The following is an 18,282-nucleotide window of genomic DNA, read 5'->3' as shown; positions in this document are numbered from 1 at the left end:
GTTATGACTCCCATGTAATAGGGGGTGAGCCTATTGCCATATACTAGGCACAATTCCAGACTCTTTGCTCAGTAATACTATGCTTGAACAAACGAGGCAGTCTTAAAACTATTTTTTTTTTTTTATATATATATAATAGATTGCACGGTTTGTAAATCTTTAAAACTACGCAACGGATTGTTGTTACATATAGTATTTTTAAACATGATTTAAGCAGATGTCCGGTTTATATAGTACTGAGAAAGTACTTCATATATCTTTTCATCTGCATCCATGCAAAGTTTAGGCTAATAAGCTACTACCTATTCTTAACTCTGGTTATCACTAACTTACGAACGAGCACAGCAGAATGAATACACGTGCTTCCACACGATACACGTGATTCCGTTCGCCCGGTTATCAAGACAATACCTAAACCTGTCGTTATAGCTAGACAAAAGAGCAAAAAATCTGTTCTTTAATCAAAAACATCTGAACACACAATTTTATTCATTAACAAAAACACTACGACTCAAACTAGTTATATATAAGGTGTTCTAAATTTATCTGCCACGGCTTTAATGGGAGGTAGTGTTGTGTTTGAAGATTACAATAGTGAAGAAATTTCGTACCCCGGACCAGTTAATTCAATTTGAGAACATAAAGAAGTTAAATAAACATTAATTCTACTCTGCATAAATTTTATTGGTTCACAAATACGCACGATGCACAGACGGTGAAAGAGATAGCTCTTTCATAACAAATTCATACGTAGATTTTTTTGTATGAAAATAAATACTCATAATCAATAATTTATATTCACTATCTTCGAACACTACATTACCTCCCATTAAAGCCGTAGCAGATACTTTTTAAAACACCTTATACACGGTGTAACAAAAAGGGGGTATACATATCAAGTGCACGGTTTCTAGATAACATAACAAACGATACGGGAAGGGTTTTTTAAACTCATGTTTTCATGGAACGAAATTATGTTTTTTTTCCAATATATTTTTTTTAATTTTTCATGCGAATTACAATTAAGTACATAGGTACTAGGCGATCAGATTTACAGAAGAAATATTTGGTAATTAGTGAGTGACACCTGTAGTGTTGTGACACGTTTGTATGATTTATAAAATCAAGAACCATGCGACACCAAGTATTTGGTACCAATGTTTTTGAACGTAATTTAAGCTGAAACTTCGTGTAGAGATTCTATTCAACCTGTATTCTTTAGTGCTTCTTGATGTATATGGGTAATTGTGTTACACGCTGTAGATTAGAATGATATTAAAACAAATGCCAAACACACACTATTTGCTTTGAAAAAAACTGTTTCTACAAAAAAAAAAAAACAAACTTGTTTTGTAATAAAAATGTTTTATTTTAAACACTTAATGCCAAACTCAGAGACATTTAATGATAACTTACAACTATTCCTTAGTAACGATTTTGTTCCGAAAACCTTAGATAGGGTAGATGACTAATTTTTATTTTAATGTCCATGTGTGATGTCACTTCTTTATACATTTTATACGTAGATATGACGCATTAGCTCCCACTCCAAAACTTTGATTCGTTTCATCTAAGTATTGTTATCTTATATGACAAAATAAAAAAAAAAATACGTGTCTAAAATTTTTTCGTTACCTAACTGGCGGACTAAATAGATTATTAATTTTCATACCCCGTCATCATTCCTTTTACTAACAGCCCCGGATCTAGGGGGGGGCAAGCCGGGGCCCATGCCCCGGGCGGCAAATTCAGGGGGCGGCAAAATTCACACTTCACGGACCAGTGGACAGCTCATCATTTATTTAATTTTGACCACGGAATAAATATAGTACCTACAAGTACAGGAATTTCATGGCCATATCAACTTTACCGATACCCTGAGCGCGGAGTGAGACGTACTGCCCGAACATTTTATTAGGTATTCGCTAGGCGCGTAGGCATAGTACATAAGAGAAGAAGTTCGCCGCCTCTACGCGGGTGTCGTGCGATCGATGGTCCTTTACGGGGCGCCTGTTTGGTCAGCTCGACTGTCAGGCGTCCGACGTTGCAGAACGAAAATCTATCGTCTGCAGCGGAAAATGGCCATCCGTATCACACGAGGATACCGAACGGTGTCCTTTGAGGCGGCAACGCTCCTGGCTCGCTTTCCGTCGTTGGATATCCTGGCGGATATGGACGCGAAGGTCTACGACCAAATCCGTTCCGTCCGTCAAAACGGCGGTGGTAGAGTGCCAGGAGCGGCGTTCGTTAGGCTGAGGCGGCAAGAAAGGCGACACGCGCTCGAGCGGTGGCGTGAGCGGCTACAACAGCCAGAGATCTTACGCAAGCGCGTTGTCGAAGCCATTTTGCCGCATTTCGAAGCCTGGCTGAAAAGAGAGGAGCGCATCTCCTTCAGGCTCACTCAGGTACTGACCGGACATGGCTGCTTCGGTGAGTACCTGAACAAGATTGGGCGAGAGACCACGGCAAATTGCCACCACTGCGGAGGTAACCTGGATTCCGCACAGCACATGCTCGAAGAGTGTCCGGCGTGGGTCTCGGAGCGGCGGGTCCTGGTTACCAAGATCGGGCGAGACCTGTCTCTGCCAGCAGTAGTAGAGGCTATGCTGGCAGATACAGAAAACTGGAGGGAGGTGGCCTCCTTTTGTGAGACTGTAATGTCTCAAAAGGAGGCTGCTGAGCGGGATCGTGAGAGGGCTGATCCTGCTTATAGAAGGCGTCGAGGTGGCAACAGTCTTGACGCCTAATCCCGCCTGCGTCAACTGCAGGTAGACCTTTGGGGTCGCGGGTACCTAGAGTGGGGACTCTAGGTGCCCATCTAGCGACCTCAGGGAAGACGGTGGCACAGTGGTCACGTGCTGCCGTGCAACTTGCACAATGAGGCTAATGGGAGGTACATGTCTCCCTAGGGATGTGCCGTAACAGGCGTTGCACCATAGGGGCTCCGGAGCAGGTCTAGTTAGAGGTCTGGGTGCCCATTATCGGTGCTGAAGGTGGCCACCGGGGTGGTTTTAGTGAGGTAAAAATCCCACACTCCCTAGTCTTTCTCCCCAAAAAGCTAGGCGCCTTTTAAAGGTTTCCACCCGACATCAGAAAAAAAAAGTATATAAAGTCGATTAGAAATACGCGCCCGGCTCTTGCTCGCCTGCAGGAATCGCAGATCGGGGCAGCACGCGTTTGATTACCGTGAGATGAAGCTATGTTCGAAAACTTCCTCGTCGATTTGTCCCCACGACAGTGTTTTGTTTTAAAAATGTGAGTAGTTTGTATATTTACTATTTAGCACTCGTCGATTGTTACTTTTGCTCTTGTGATGTAAAGGGTGTCCATTCGAAAAACAAACATACAATTCAGTATCCTAATTTACCGTCTGCTAAACGACCTGTACCTCATGGACCAGGAAGTAGTAATGAAACTGGGAGCTGATAATTACGATTCCACATTATGGAGGTTATTTATTGATTCTTCTAAGAGAAGTCTGAAGGGTGTCTTGTTGTACAATGGTAATACCTATGGTTCGGTGCCTGTTGCTCACTCCGTGCATCTCAAAGAAACGAACGAGAGTCTTGAGCTGTTGCTAAATAAAATAAAGTATAGCGAATATTGTTGGCAACTCTGTGGAGACCTCAAAATAATATCTATGCTTTTGGGTCAGCAGTCTGGATTTACAAAGTATCCATGATTTTTGTGCGAGTGGGACAGTCGAGCACGAAATTTACATTACATTAAGAAAGAATGGCCTTTCAGAGAAAGACTTGTACTGGGACAAAAAAATGTGCACCAACCCAAAATCAGTTCTTTCACCTCCCCTTCACATAAAGTTAGGATTGATGTAGCAGTTTTGTCAAAGCTTAAAATAAACAAGGTGACTGCTAATACATATGCGACAAATTTCCTGCACTTTCTTAAGCTCAACTTAAAGAAGAACTTTTGTAGGCCCTCAAATTCGAAATTTAAAATCGGATAGATTGTTCTAGAATACAATGACCCAGGACGAATCTGAAGTATGGAGTTCATTCGTAGAAGTCATAGAAGATTTCCTTGGAAATAATAAGTCTCCAAATTAAGTACAAAGAAATTGTAGCTAAGATGCTCCAAAATTATAAAAAACTGGGATGCAATATGAGCGTTAAACTTCATTTTCTGAATTCCCATGTTGACTATTTTCCCGAAAATCTTGGAGTTGTCAGCGAGGAACAGGGAGAGGGGTTCCATCAAAACATATAGGAGATGGAGAGACGTTACCAAGGAAGTTGGGATATTAGAATGATGCCTGATTACTGCTGGGCCTTGAACAGGGCGCAGTTTTCAGGGAAAAAGAGAACGATTTCATTAAAAAAAACCAACGTCTGTCTAACGTAGGTTATTTTTTTTATGAGCAGCTCAATTTTGCAGTGTAATTTTCTTTTAAATATATCTTTAATAAATATTTTCTAAGATTTTTTTGGCAGTTTCTATGAAAAATTTTATTCACACTTTTCCTAAAAACCTGACTTGCTAGAAAAAAACTAAGCACAGATTCGTGATCAGCACACCCCATTTACTATAGGAGACCTATTAAACTTGAAACACTTTTTCGTGAAAAAGAAAATGTAGGCCTGTGTGGATGTATTATTTCCGGAAGGTAGGTTAGTATGTAGGCTTTGTCCAAATTTCAAGCCAGGAACGCTTATCGGGTCTTGCAATCTTAGCCATAGAAAATCGTATTGCACACGAGATAAATTACGACAAGGCTATAGACTTATTTGCTGAACAAAAACCTAGAAGAGTAACATTGTAATTTCTGTTAACAAATTTAGTATATAATATATTTTTAATTTTATAATGCATATTTTTATTTTAAACCCTACCCTGTTAAATACATATATATCCTAGGTTTAGGTCTATTTATCTGTAAATAATACACAACACAGAATGAACAATAATGGATGCATTATTTCCGGAAGGTAGGTTAGTATGTAGGCTTTGTCCAAATTTCAAACAATTTGTGGACATCTGATTGTTGCAATTATATGGGTGAAAAAGGTGAAAATAAACACGATTTGACTGCACGGTTGGTGCGGTGACTGGGCAACTGGCTACCGTGCAACGGGTACCGGGTTCGATTCCCGCACGGAGCAACTCTTTGTGTGATCCACAAATTGTTGTTTCGGGTCTGTGTGCATGTGAACTTGTATGTTTGTAAACGCACCCACGACACAGGACAAAATCCTAATGAAAAAAAAAAAAAGTAGTTGGGGGCGGCATTTCTTAAATTTTGCCCCGGGTGAAAAAAAATGTAGATCCGGGGCTGTTTACTAAGGACTGGGTTAAATAACCATTAAATGTCTTGACTTGGTTCATGGAGAATCTTCAGTCGATATTTTCTTTCTTCTTATTTTTTCTAACCCCAGACCTGCTCCTCAATCCAGGGTTTATAGTAAGCTACCCTGGTGAAGACATCAGGTAATGAGGCACTATCGCATCGAGCAGATCCGAATGAGGTAACTCCTATTATAGCGTAGATACAGCCTGATAGCTGTGTGTTCACCAATAGCGGTTCACCGGATAGGCCCTGCAAAGAAATATGAGTGTAAAGAAAATGTCGGTGATAGTAAAATGAAATACATATTTTGATAATAATCTTTTGGTGCTTTTCTATCAGATGTGCTACGTAGCTATGCTTCGATGTAATAGCTAAGTTGTGATACTATGTGACCGTTTCCACCGATACTAAGTTATGTAGCTGTGCGAAGAAGATTCGCAGCTCGAGTTTGCGATGTATCGATAGTAGGGAAATCATCCATAAGCACGCATCTTTCCATATAAAAAAAAAAACTTATTTTCGATAACCGAAACCTAAAATGTTAGTCAAAGTCAAAGTCAACTAACATTTATTCCAATTAAACCCTAAATTATACTCAGGTACTTTTGAAACGTCAACAAATAAAGTAAAAAACAATAATCTGTTAGTCTGTCCTTCAGTGAAGCTAGGCGCTCGTTCCAAAGTGTAGCTTCGAATGGAGAAGAACGAGCAAGAGACTCCAGAAAGCGATCTACATAGATATGTGGTTAGAAGTACTCATAGGCGTAGCCATGTTTTGGGGGTTCAACCTCCCCCCCCCCCTCCGAAAATGCGTACCTAGACATTACAGAGCGTTATTTTTCTAGTTGTTCTAATTCATGAAAGAGGTTTTGTTCGTTTTACTTTCTTGAACCCCTCCCGAAACTAAAACCTGGCTACGCCTATGGAAGTAGTCAATAAGAATTACCTTGCATGCTTCAGGCGAATGCGTTTTACTTCCATAGCACATTTGGGTCCTGTAATCTATTCCTTCACGCAAATGCCTATGAGCTGAATACGCTGCCTTGCATTCTTCTTCAGAGAACTGCTCCAAATTTATCTAGAAATAAATACATGTGAACATTAGCTCATTACGATACCAGCATAGATCATATATCAGATAGGCCAGCTCGACCGGAGCGATACCACGGCCTCACAGAAAACCGACGTGAAACAACGCTTGCGTTGTGTGAGTAAGGTTACCGGAGGCCCAATTTCCCCCTTCCCAATCTTCCCAATCCCCGATTCCCGAACAACAACCCTTAAATTCCTAACCCCCAAAAATCCGGTAACGCACTTGTAACGCCTCTGGTGTTTCAAGTGTCCATGGGCGGCGGCAATTGCTTACCATCAGGTAATAAGTCAGCGCGATTACCGGCGTGTTTCATAAAAGAAAAACACTAGCTCATGTAAACATTAGCTCATGACGATACCAGCGTACGTGTGTCACTGGACAGTGAACCTTGCTACCATCAGTTGACTGGACATCTACACTACACGAGTCACTGTTTACATGTGAACATTAGCTCATGACGATACCAGCGTACGTGTGTCACTGGACAGTGAACCTTGCTACCATCAGTTGACTGGACATTACACTACACGAGTCACTGTTTACATGTGAACATTAGCTCATGACGATACCAGCGTACGTGTGTCACTGGACAGTGAACCTCGCTACCATCAGTTGACTGGACATCTACACTACACGAGTCACTGTTTACATGTGAACATTAGCTCATGACGATACCAGCGTACGTGTGTCACTGGACAGTGAACCTTGCTACCATCAGTTGACTGGACATTACACTACACGAGTCACTGTTTACATGTGAACATTAGCTCATGACGATACCAGCGTACGTGTGTCACTGGACAGTGAACCTCGCTACCATCAGTTGACTGGACATCTACACTACACGAGTCACTGTTTACATGTGAACATTAGCTCATGACGATACCAGCGTACGTGTGTCACTGGACAGTGAACCTCGCTACCATCAGTTGACTGGACATTACACTACACGAGTCACTGTTTACATGTGAACATTAGCTCATGACGATACCAGCGTACGTGTGTCACTGGACAGTGAACCTCGCTACCATCAGTTGACTGGACATTACACTACACGAGTCACTGTTTACATGTGAACATTAGCTCATGACGATACCAGCGTACGTGTGTCACTGGACAGTGAACCTCGCTACCATCAGTTGACTGGACATCTACACTACACGAGTCCCTGTTTACATGTGAACATTATGATAAGAAAGTATGCAACATAGTGTCTGCCTGCCTCGTTGGTATCGGGTTCTATTCCCGGGTCGGGCAAATTATTAGATACTGGACTTTTTTCGGTTTCTCAAAAATTTTTCATTGGTAGCACGGAGTCTGAAATTGTGCCTAGTATATGGCAATAGGCTCACCCCCTATTACATGAAACTTATAACACAAATGATGAAAAGTGTGTGTATATTGTATAGCGCCATTACGTGCCCTAATGTGCACCTCTGGATACCCCTTCAAGGATAGAAAGGCGTGACGTTAGTTGGCAACATACCGTTTGAATGGAGTCTGCAAATTGGCTGTATTCCTTCTTCAGGTCCCTCCAAGTTGTTGCAATAGCGGTGTTTTCGTCAACAGCCGTCACATGGAGGCACGCTGGTAGCACATTCTTGTTGAAAGTAATTCTGAAAGCAGGAAGACTTGTTTAATATAAATGCTGGAGCTGGAGCTGCGTACTCCCTAGCGGGTTTACCGGGGCTCGGGCTCGACAGCAGGTGTATGGTCCGTACTCACATAAGGTATTACTCGATAGTTTTATTCGAAGTCGACTAAAAACCAACGTGTGGACAGATAAACTCACAGCTTGAATGCTAGCACCGAGCCAGCTTAATGAAATTAAATGAAAGTAATTTCCGTCGAGCCTACTCGAAGAACCGTCATCTTTTGGCTCAAATTGTTCGGCGAATACTGAACGGTAGACCTCACTCGATAAATCACTCCTGAATGTGTGGACGAAAGGCCAAGCCATGGGTTTTACTCGACAGCTTAGCTCCATCGAGTAATACCGTATGTGAATACGGAGCTTAAGAGCGGAGTGGTTTTTAGTCAAAGGGGAAAAATCATCCAATGACTTCTCCCGCCTTGGGCGAGGCGAAAGGGAATGTCAGACTTTTGCTGACAAAAAACCACCCCGTTCTAAGGGTGCTTTTCCTCCAGAGATGGGTTATGTAGCTATGTTACGAAGATGTAATAGTATTAGTTACAGCGCGACAACCACCGCGTCGTGTGTCACGGAATGCTGCTCATGAATATGAGTGTCTACTATGGCTTAAAACTAGTCGAGTTCCTCGTCAAACAGTTACGTGAGTAAGCCGTTAACGTAATAATTAATAAACATGAAGTATAATCTTTTAGATTCAGCAATCATTGTGCCGATAGTCGTATCTGGACCAACACCTTGAGTAGGCTAACGTTAGACGGTTGGATCAAGAGCCTGATGCAGAAGGCAGTACTTCTGAACACAGCGCGTATCGTCTGGAAATTCCTCTCTCTTACTACCGGTAGCTTGGATTTATCCCGTTACTGGTGGGCTACTGCTTTTTATATTTTTAAATGGTTTTTTTTTAAATTTAATATTTAAAAATGTAATAAACAAGTGTAATAAATAAATAAATGAATAAACATTGTACTTACTGATCTTCAGTTTCTATCAAGCCGATGTCATGATATTTGCTGGGAGCCTTGTAATCGGGGTGAGCGATGAACCTCTTCACTCTATGAACTTGCCAAGAGGAGGGAGGGTCCGACAACTTCTTCACTCCCAAAGCAACAAATTTAAGCTTTTTCCTAGAGATGAAAATAATATATTTAATTAGCTAACTTTAAGTGTGGAAGAGACATGCTTCGGCACTGCTGGGCCGGCTCGACCGGAGTGATACCACGGCCGAGCAGAAAACCGACGTGGAACAATACTTGCGTTGTGTTTCATTGTCATATACTGGGCACAAATCCGGAATCCGTTCTACAACTGAAATTTTTTTGAAAAACCTAGAGCTTGGAATTGGGTAGTAACCTCGGTCAAAAATAAATTGTAACAACTTTTCAATACAATAAAATATTCAAAAATTTGATGAACTACTTAATTTTCGACTTTTTCTAGCTAAATTTCTAGAAATAAGTCTGCTATTTGACGTAAAAATCTGATGACGTCATAATATAGTATTTCATACAAAGTTCACAGAAAATATCGTTTTTGACGTTTCAAAAAAAGTATTGAATTTGACTAGTAGGAAACTCACCCCCTAATACATGGGACTTATAACACAAATGGTAAAAAGTGGGTGTACATTCTATAGTGGCATTACGTGCCGTAATGTGCACCTCTGCCTACCTCTTCGAAGATAAAAAGTCGACCAAAGATGCAGTCAATTTTAAAAGAGAAGAAAGACTGCACGGTTGGCGCGGTGGCTGGGCAATTGGTTGCCGTGCAACGTGTAGCGGGTTCGATTCCCGCACGGAGCAACTCTTTGTGTGATCCACAAATCGTTGTCTCGGGTCTGGGTGTCATGTGTACGTGAACTTGTATGTTTGTAAACGCACCCACGACACAGGAGGAAATCCTAGAGTGTTGCAACGTTAAATTAAAAATAAAGTATCTCACTCGCGTGGGAAGCTGTTCACATGGGCTGCGGTGAGGATGTATCTGTCGCTGATGATGGAGCCGCCCGCCATCCAGGAGACGCTGTCCAAACTATCTCCATAGCCTAGCAACGCCTGTGGAAGCAGGAACCCATTTAAAAAGAATTAAAAAAATATTGAATACCCATCATTCAAAAATCATCACACAAAAACATCATTTAAAAAAAATATTTAATATCTATCATCCATCTCATACAACATCCGTCTTACAATATACAACATCTATCGTCTATTACCTAACATCCATCATCCCTCATCCCTCATCCGTCTTAAAACATACAACATCTATAATCAATCACTTAACATCCATCATCCGTCTTACATCATCCATCATACAACATCCATCAACCATCATCAGTGTCTGTCCTGCAACATACATCTATCATCTATCACCTAACATCCATCATCCATCATACAACATCCATCAACCATCATCAGTGCCTGTCCTACAACATACATCATCTATAATCAATCACTGAACATCCGTCATTCATCATCCGACATCCAATATCCACCTCTCAACATCTATCATCCGCCATCCATTATCCTTCACCCAACATCCATCATCACCATCCAACATCTATCACCCAACATCCATCACCCAACATCCATCACCCAACATCCATCACCCAACATCCATCACCCAACATCCATCACCCAACATCCATCACCCAACATCCATCACCCAACATCCATCACCCAACATCCATCACCCAACATCCATCACCCAACATCCATCACCCAACATCCATCATCCATCATAGCCTACCTGATGGGGAAATTCAGCTCCAGGTTCGTATCCTACTGGGGGGGCTCCCCCTATTCCCCATAGACTGATTTCATGGCATTTCTTCTTCTCATCATACATTTTTCCGATGCCAGAGTAGAAGCCACCTTCGCGGCACCGGTACGGTAAGGTGTCGAGGTACGTAAGGCAAGCTGCAACAAAGTTAAAGTATTATACACTAGCTACTTCCGCGCGGTTTCACCCGCTCTACCCGGTTCCTATTGATCGTAGCGTGATGTTTTATAGCCTATAACCTTCCTTGATAAATGCGCTATCCAACACAAAAATAATTATTCAAATCGGACCAGTAGTTCCGGAGATTATGCTACAAGCGAACACGAAGTGGTGCGGTGACACGCGAATTCAATCAAAATCGGTTCAACCAAACGCGACAAAATCGCGCACAAACATTCATACATACAGGTCAAACTGAGAACCTCCTACTTTGAAGTCGTTTAAAAATAAACTAGCGACCCGCCCCAGCTTCGCATGGGTGCAATAGTGATATATTACGCATGTATTATACATATAAACCTTCCCCTTGAATCACTCTATCTATTAAAAAAAACGGCAACAAAATCCGTTGCGTAGTTTTAAAGTTAAGCATACAAAGGGACATAGGGACAGAGAAAGCGACTTTGTTTTATACTATGTAGTGATGCTTACCATCTCTGGCCTTAGTTCCATCCTTCCAGAAGAAACCAGTTCTTGGGCTCATCACCACGTTCCTGCAAGAAACAGCATTTTAAGTGTGGGAGAGCCATGCTTCGGCACTGCTGGGCCGGCTCGACCGGAGTGATACCACGGTTGAGAAGAAAACCGATGTGAAACAACCGTTTGCGTTGTTTTTCGTTATGTGAGTGAGGTAACCGGAGACCCAAATACCCCTCATCCTAATCTTCCCAATCCCCGATTCCCTAGCAACCCTTAAATTTCTAACCCTCGAAACGACGGCAACGCATTTCTAACGCCTCTGGTGTTTCGGGTGCCCATGGGCGGCGGCGATTGCTTACCATCGCCGCTGGTTGCAACGCCAAAGATGTCACAGACGCGTTGCTGGCCCTTAAGAAAATATATTGAAAAAATGGTAATTTAAACACTAAAAAACCCGACTGCGTTTAATTTTTCTTGTATTCTTGTTTTAGGGTTTTTTTCAGTTTCATATTATAAAGAAACGCAGCCGGGTTTTTTAGTTTTTTAAATTACCATTTTTTATTTCATTTTCTTTTAGTTTTATTATATTTTGATATATCCAGTGTCACTCTCACAGTAAATACGAATCTAACGACACCTCTCAAGCCAAAATCCATCAAGCCGTTTAGGCTGCAGAGCGTGCCAAACAATTATACATACATACATACTCTCGAAAAACATAACCCTCCTTCTGGCGCAGTCGGGTAAAAAACAAAGCTACTTACCTTGTGTCATTGACCAGGGAACAGTCGGTACAGCAAATTATATTCACATCGCCTTTCTTTGAACATACCTAGAATATAAGAAATTACATTATATACCTGATTGTATGAATGTTACACATACATAACTTCACGCCTGTCTCCTATGGAGGTAGGCAGAGACAATGGAACGCCAATTGCTAAGATTCTTACACACCTCTTTCGCTTCATCGACAGTCATCAGTTTTTTCATACATGCTCATCGGTTAAAGGTACTTTTAATTTGGCCCTTCTTTAATATATCGCCAATCTGGTGGCTATATAGTCCATATAGCCTTGTATATTTCTCTCGTAAATCTGCTTTCGTACATCCTTTCTACATGTCTAAACCATCCCTATAACTTTTTTTAGTGACAAGCCCGTCACAACCTCCCATACCGCTGCAACTCCTGTAAGCCAGGACCTACAGTAGATGCAACCATGAAAACATCGGAACACTGAAGTCCGGCGCGTCCCAGGGAAATAAATGACTGTCTTGGATCCCGCAACGAAACAAATCAGAAGATATTATTAGAGAAGAAGAAAAAGAAACCGATAGTTTCCACTTCCCTCTATGAATTTCATGCAGGAGACAGAATGACTTAAGCCTTAAGGCACAAAAGAGACTGCACAACTGGGAGGAGCCCAGTCGCCAAGCGTGAGCTGGGGCCTTAGTCTGCTATTACAATTGTGTCAGAATGGTCGATCACTGAGCAGTGCAAGAGGGACGGAGCTATACAACCTACATAGCTCCGTCCCTCTTGCACTGATCAGTGATAATAAGTAGTAATAGCAGACTAACGGCGCATTACAATAAACTACCGATCGGTAAATTTGCTTACGAGCCGTAGAATTTTGACATAAGCTCCATACAAAATGTGTCAAAATTCTACGGCTCGTAAGCAAATTTACCGATCGGTAGTTTATTGGAATGCGCCGTAAGGCCCCTGTTATACTTGCTTCCAATAATTACTATTGTTTAGAAAACTTACTAAATGTTTGTCTCCACGGGTATCCAAAGTTGTCAGGCATCTTGTCTCTTTCACACACTGGCCTTTGACTCCATCCCACTCGCACGGCGCGCCTGGGTAAGAGAAAGACAGAGTCAAATCATTTATCTCAATGTCGCACTCAGAGTCATTTAATGGTAAGCGATGAAGACGGCGAATAGGGGTAACTCGCCGTCCGACCAGATCCAGACCCGTGCGTACGACGCGTCTCGTTCCGCGCGCGCCTCAAAGAGCCATTGGACCACCACAGATGAGGCCCAGGCCTGATGCCTGATCCAGAGCTGCGGACTGCCTAGCGGGTTTACCGGAGCTCCGGCTCAAAAGGCAGGAGTAGGAACGGGGTGGTTTTTAGTCAGTAAGAGTCTAAAAGTCCCTCTCGCCTCGCCCAGGGAGGGAGAAGTCATTGGATGATTTATCCCCTTAAAAAAAGACCCGCATCGTACGCATCGCACGCAACGGATTGACTGCATCCACTGTTCGGCAACGTTCGGATTGCCGACACGAGTGCTGGAGTAATCGGATTACCGATGCCACTTTCACTCGGATTTTTGGCATGTGCATCGGTACGCATCGCATGTAGGCATTGCCGATGATGCGGATCAGTAGACGCAGTTGTATAAGTTGCTATACAAGACAAACTAAAATCAGTTGCGTGCGATGCGTACGATGCGGGCCTGTGGACGCTTACGTTTTTGGAACAACTACTCATCAATATGAGCCTCTAGCACAGCTTGATACTAGTCGAGTTCCTTGTCAAACAGTTACGTGAGTAAGCCGATAACATAATAATTAATTTAGTATGTCTCACGAAAGTTAGATAATAGAACTAAATGGTATTGAGTTTGACTTTATATTCCATACTCTGAATACTATGTAACAGCTACGATTGTGGTTGTGTAGTTTTGACATTGAATAATTATTGAGATTTTATTAGATTGAACTTGCATTGACATTGAGATTGGTTTCAAGAGTAAGCGCCCAAATGATTTGTTCGTTTACTGACCTTTGCAAAAAAACATAAGTCACGCACGTCACGCCTTTTATCCCCGAAAGGGTAGGCAGAGGGGCACATTACGGCACGTAATGCCGCTATACAATGTACACCCACTATTCACCATTTGTGTTATAAGTCCCATGTAATAGAGGGTGAGCCTATTGCCATATTATACTGGGCACGATTCCAGACTTCGTGCTACTAGCGAGAAATTTTCTAAAAACCGAATAAAGTCCAGCAATCCTTTGTCCGACCCGGGAATTGGACCCGAGAAGGAATTTAAGGGTTGTTGTTCGGGAATCGGGGATTGGGAAGATTGGGAAGGGGGTAATTGGGCCTCCGGTAACCTCACTCACACAACGAAACACAACACAAGCGTTGTTTCACGTCGGTGTACTGCTCGGCCGTGGTATCACTCCGGTCGAGCCGGCCCAGCAGTGCCGAAGCATGGCGAGCCCACACTTAAAACCACTCGATCAACGAGGTAGGCAAAAAATAATAACACACTCGGCTTTTGAACGTGACTAAAAAACTGTTGATCAGATGTTTTCAAATTGTTGCATCAGCCAAAAGTACCTATTATTGCAATTTTATTAGTTTTAAATGTGATATTACTAGTTCCGCTATACAATGCAAAAATAATATCTACATAACTTGATTATTTACGTGATAATTTGTAGCCTGTTTGCAAAATTAAGTGTGGGAGAGCCATGCTTTAGCACGAATGGGCCGGCTCGACCGGAGTGATACCACGGCCGAGCAGAAAACCGACGTGAAATAAAGTTTGCGTTGTGTTTGTGTGAGTGAGGTTACAGGAGGCCCAATTACCCCCATTTCCAATATTCCCAATCCCCGATTTCCCAACAACACTTAAATTCCTAACCTCCAAAGAGCCGGCAACGTACTTGTACGCCTTTGGTGTTCCAAGTGTCTATGCTTGTATGCTTACCATCAGGTGATCCGTCTGCTCGTTTACCAATTTATACCATATAAAAACATAGCTTAGCTGAGTACAATTCCACTAGTGCTAAGCTATGTGTACTAATGAATATGATTGGTGGAAGCCAAACGCGTCCACAGCAACGTAGCATTGCACATCTCTGGTGGAAAATCACTTCTAACCTAGTCCTTTGCAAAATAATGTTTTCGGACCAAAATTGTTAGTAAGGAATAGTTTAAGTAATCATTAAATGTCTGTGCGTACGGCAGTAATACTTGTATTTCAATCTGTGTAAATAAAAAAACAAAATTGAAACACAATAAACTGGTAATACAGGTGTATTCAGTAATTGGGTAGATGACTAATTTCTATTTTAATGTCCGTCTTGTAGATTATTTTAAAACATTAGACACGTATTTTTTATTTTCTTACGGACACAAATACTTGCGTAGATATATCGATTTGAAAATATCACGCGACGTTACTTCTAGATACGTTTTATACGTAGAAATGACGTATTTGCTCCCACTCCTCGCTCAAACTTTGATTCGTTTTATCTAAGTATTGTTATGTTATATGACAAAATAAAACAATAAGTGTCTAATATTTTTTCATTACCTAACTGACGGACTAAATAGATTTTTAATTTTCATACCCCGTCAACATCCCTATTCAATAGAAGAATGGAGCAGAATTTTAAAAGTCGGCAACGTATTCGTGAGTGTCCATGGACGGCGTCGATTGCTTACTATCAGGTGATCCGTCTGCTCGTGTGCCGTTTGCACACCGTATCCCGCAAAATAATCGAATATTACTGAAGGAAGTGAAGGAGTAGGTAGAGGTGCACATTACGGCACGTAATGCCACTATATAATGTACACCCACTTTTCACCATTTGTGTTATAAGTCCCATGTAATAGGGGGTGAGCCTATTGCCATATACTGGGCACAATTCCAAAGTTCGTGTTACTACTGAGAAAATTTCGAATAACTGAAAAAAGTCCAGTAAGTAACACTTTGCCCGACTCAGCAATCAAACCCGAGAAACCTTGCCCGGCAGTCGCACTTTCGACCACAATCGTGGTGATCAATGTTCAAATATTTCTCCGTGTGAGAAGAAGAGGTCTTTGGTCAGCAGTGGCCACTTATAGGCTGTTGATGAGGAAAATGCATCGATATTTTTTTATACAAGCAGACGTATCACCTGATGGTAAGCAATCTCCGCCGCCCATAGACACTTGAAACACCAGAGGCGGCACAAGTGCGTTTTCGGCATTTTGGGGTTTGGGAATTTAATTGTTGTTGGGGAATCTGGGATTAGGAAGATCGGGAAGGGAGGAATCGAGCCTCCGGTAACCTCACTCACACAACGAAACACAACGCGAGCGTTGTTTCACGTCGATTTTCTGCTCGGCCGTGGTCGATTCCGGTCGAGCCGGTCTATTCGTGTCGAAGCATTGCTCTCTCACACTTGATGAGGCAAATGCATCAATAAATAACAAATCAAGTTTATTTAACATACCTTCTTCCTTATTGAGGTCACCTAGAACGCCACTGAGACAGACACACAAACATATTACTATATATTTATACATCTTCGCGAACGTGTGTACAACACGGATACTGATTCGCGAATGACGATTAGCACTTAATTTTATACATTTGAATTTCATATTTAACTATATTGTTCCTATGTATGTGTGAATTATGTTTATTTTATCAATAAACTAGCTTATTTTAGCGATTTCGCCTTTGTGTTATGAAAAGTACATACTTACATTTTAACGGGATACTTTTTTTAATACGTTGCTACAAACTAGGATTTTCTCCTGTGTCGTGAGAGCGTTTACAAACAAACAAGTTCACATACACATGACACCCAGACCCGAAACAATAATTTGGGGATCACACAAAGAGTTGCGTGCGGGAATCGAATTCTCTACACGTTGCACGGCAGCCAGTTGCCCAACCACTGCGCCAACCGTGCAGTCAATGACATAGGTCATCGAACGAGCAGACAGATCACCTGATGGTAAGCAAGCCATACCACTCATGGGCTCAAAACACCAGAAGAGTTTTAAGTGCGTCGCTACCCTCTTCGGGGATAGGGATTTAAAAAAACAATGGGGAGAAGAGGAATTGAATTTATTTTTTTTACCCTGAGAAAAAACACTTGATCTTCCTTTCATTTGGGGACGAGAGGAATATGTAGGACTCTCCTAGAGAAGCCCAGTGCAGCAGCAGCCACTATAAAACCCAGGAGCACACCTGCGTCTCCATAAATGAGGAGTTCTGGGAGACCAGTTGAACCTTGACCACCTGAGCCCTCTCGGCGAAGCCTTCCAGTGTTGGCGGTCCATTCCACGACTCTTCTTATCTCGGGAAGGGGCCTCAGGAATGAATGACCGTTTCCGAGGTTGTTGCACTTAGCTGTTAGCAAGTGCAATGCGGATGTATGCCCCCCCCCTTTTTTTTGAGGGGGAAAATCATCCAATTACTTCTCCCGCCTTGGGCGAGGCGAGAGGGAGTGTCAGACTCTTACTGACTAAAAACCACCCCGTTCCTACTCCTGTTTTGAGCCGGAGCCCCGGTAACCTTTTACGTTGTCCGCAACTCCGGATCGGGCATCAGCCCTACTGGGCCCCATCTGTGGTGGTCGGGCTCTTAAGGCGCGCACGTAACGCGACGCGCCGTACGCACGGGTATGTAGGCCCCCCTACGCCTAGAGAACGCTACTTACCCCCAGGAGGGAAAAAGACAGTTGTACTGTCGTCTTCTTCTACTGAAACACAACGCAAGCGTTGTTTCACGTCGGTTTTCTGTGAGGCCGCGGTATCACTCCGGTCGAGCCGGCTTGTGTAGGCCGAAGTATGACTTTTCTATACCCTTTTTTTATTTTGAATGAGTAACAAACATTCTCTCGGACTTTAGTATTATAACATTTAATGTTGATTACATTTTGTTATTTTGTTTTGATTATTCGATAATTAAGACCCCTATATGATTGTGATAACCTTAGATAGTAATAGTTACTTAATGTTAGGTAAATAACTGTCGCCAATAACCTTGACCGTGTAGAATCAAAATGTG

At 42.2% G+C, this 18,282-nt stretch overlaps 1 protein-coding gene and 1 long non-coding RNA gene across 2 annotated transcripts; both read right to left on the bottom strand.

Annotated features, from left to right (window-relative positions):
• Positions 1–1,345: 1,345 nt before the first annotated feature.
• On the bottom strand, positions 1,346–16,872 carry LOC118278810 (CLIP domain-containing serine protease C9-like). The gene is made up of 10 exons (XM_050703877.1): positions 16,715–16,872; positions 13,241–13,332; positions 12,234–12,301; positions 11,482–11,543; positions 10,798–10,967; positions 9,991–10,103; positions 9,024–9,176; positions 7,885–8,014; positions 6,252–6,383; positions 1,346–5,554 (listed from the first exon to the last, which is right to left on the bottom strand). The coding sequence occupies exons 1-10, from the start codon at positions 16,863–16,865 to the stop codon at positions 5,384–5,386; spliced, it is 1,242 nt and encodes a 413-aa protein (XP_050559834.1). The 5' UTR covers positions 16,866–16,872; the 3' UTR covers positions 1,346–5,383.
• LOC126912305 (uncharacterized) lies at positions 6,912–7,852 on the bottom strand. Its single transcript, XR_007706930.1, has 3 exons — positions 7,524–7,852; positions 7,208–7,313; positions 6,912–7,102 (listed from the first exon to the last, which is right to left on the bottom strand). It is a non-coding gene; the product is annotated as an uncharacterized LOC126912305 (long non-coding RNA).
• Positions 16,873–18,282: the final 1,410 nt, after the last annotated feature.

This window comes from Spodoptera frugiperda, chromosome 24 (genome assembly GCF_023101765.2).
Source record: "Spodoptera frugiperda isolate SF20-4 chromosome 24, AGI-APGP_CSIRO_Sfru_2.0, whole genome shotgun sequence".
NCBI lineage: Eukaryota > Metazoa > Arthropoda > Insecta > Lepidoptera > Noctuidae > Spodoptera > Spodoptera frugiperda.
This window is presented reverse-complemented; position numbering and strand designations above follow the sequence as displayed.

Excerpts from the sequence above, each read along its gene's own strand:
- LOC118278810 (XM_050703877.1), bottom strand. The coding sequence starts at position 16,865 with ATGAAATTCAAATGTATAAAATTAAGTGCTAATCGTCATTCGCGAATC. Across the intron at positions 9,177-9,990 it reads GTGAACAGCTTCCCACGCGA|GAAAAAGCTTAAATTTGTTG; the intron begins GTGAGATACTTT and ends TTTCATCTCTAG. Across the intron at positions 6,384-7,884 it reads TTGCAGACTCCATTCAAACG|ATAAATTTGGAGCAGTTCTC; the intron begins GTATGTTGCCAA and ends ATTTATTTCTAG.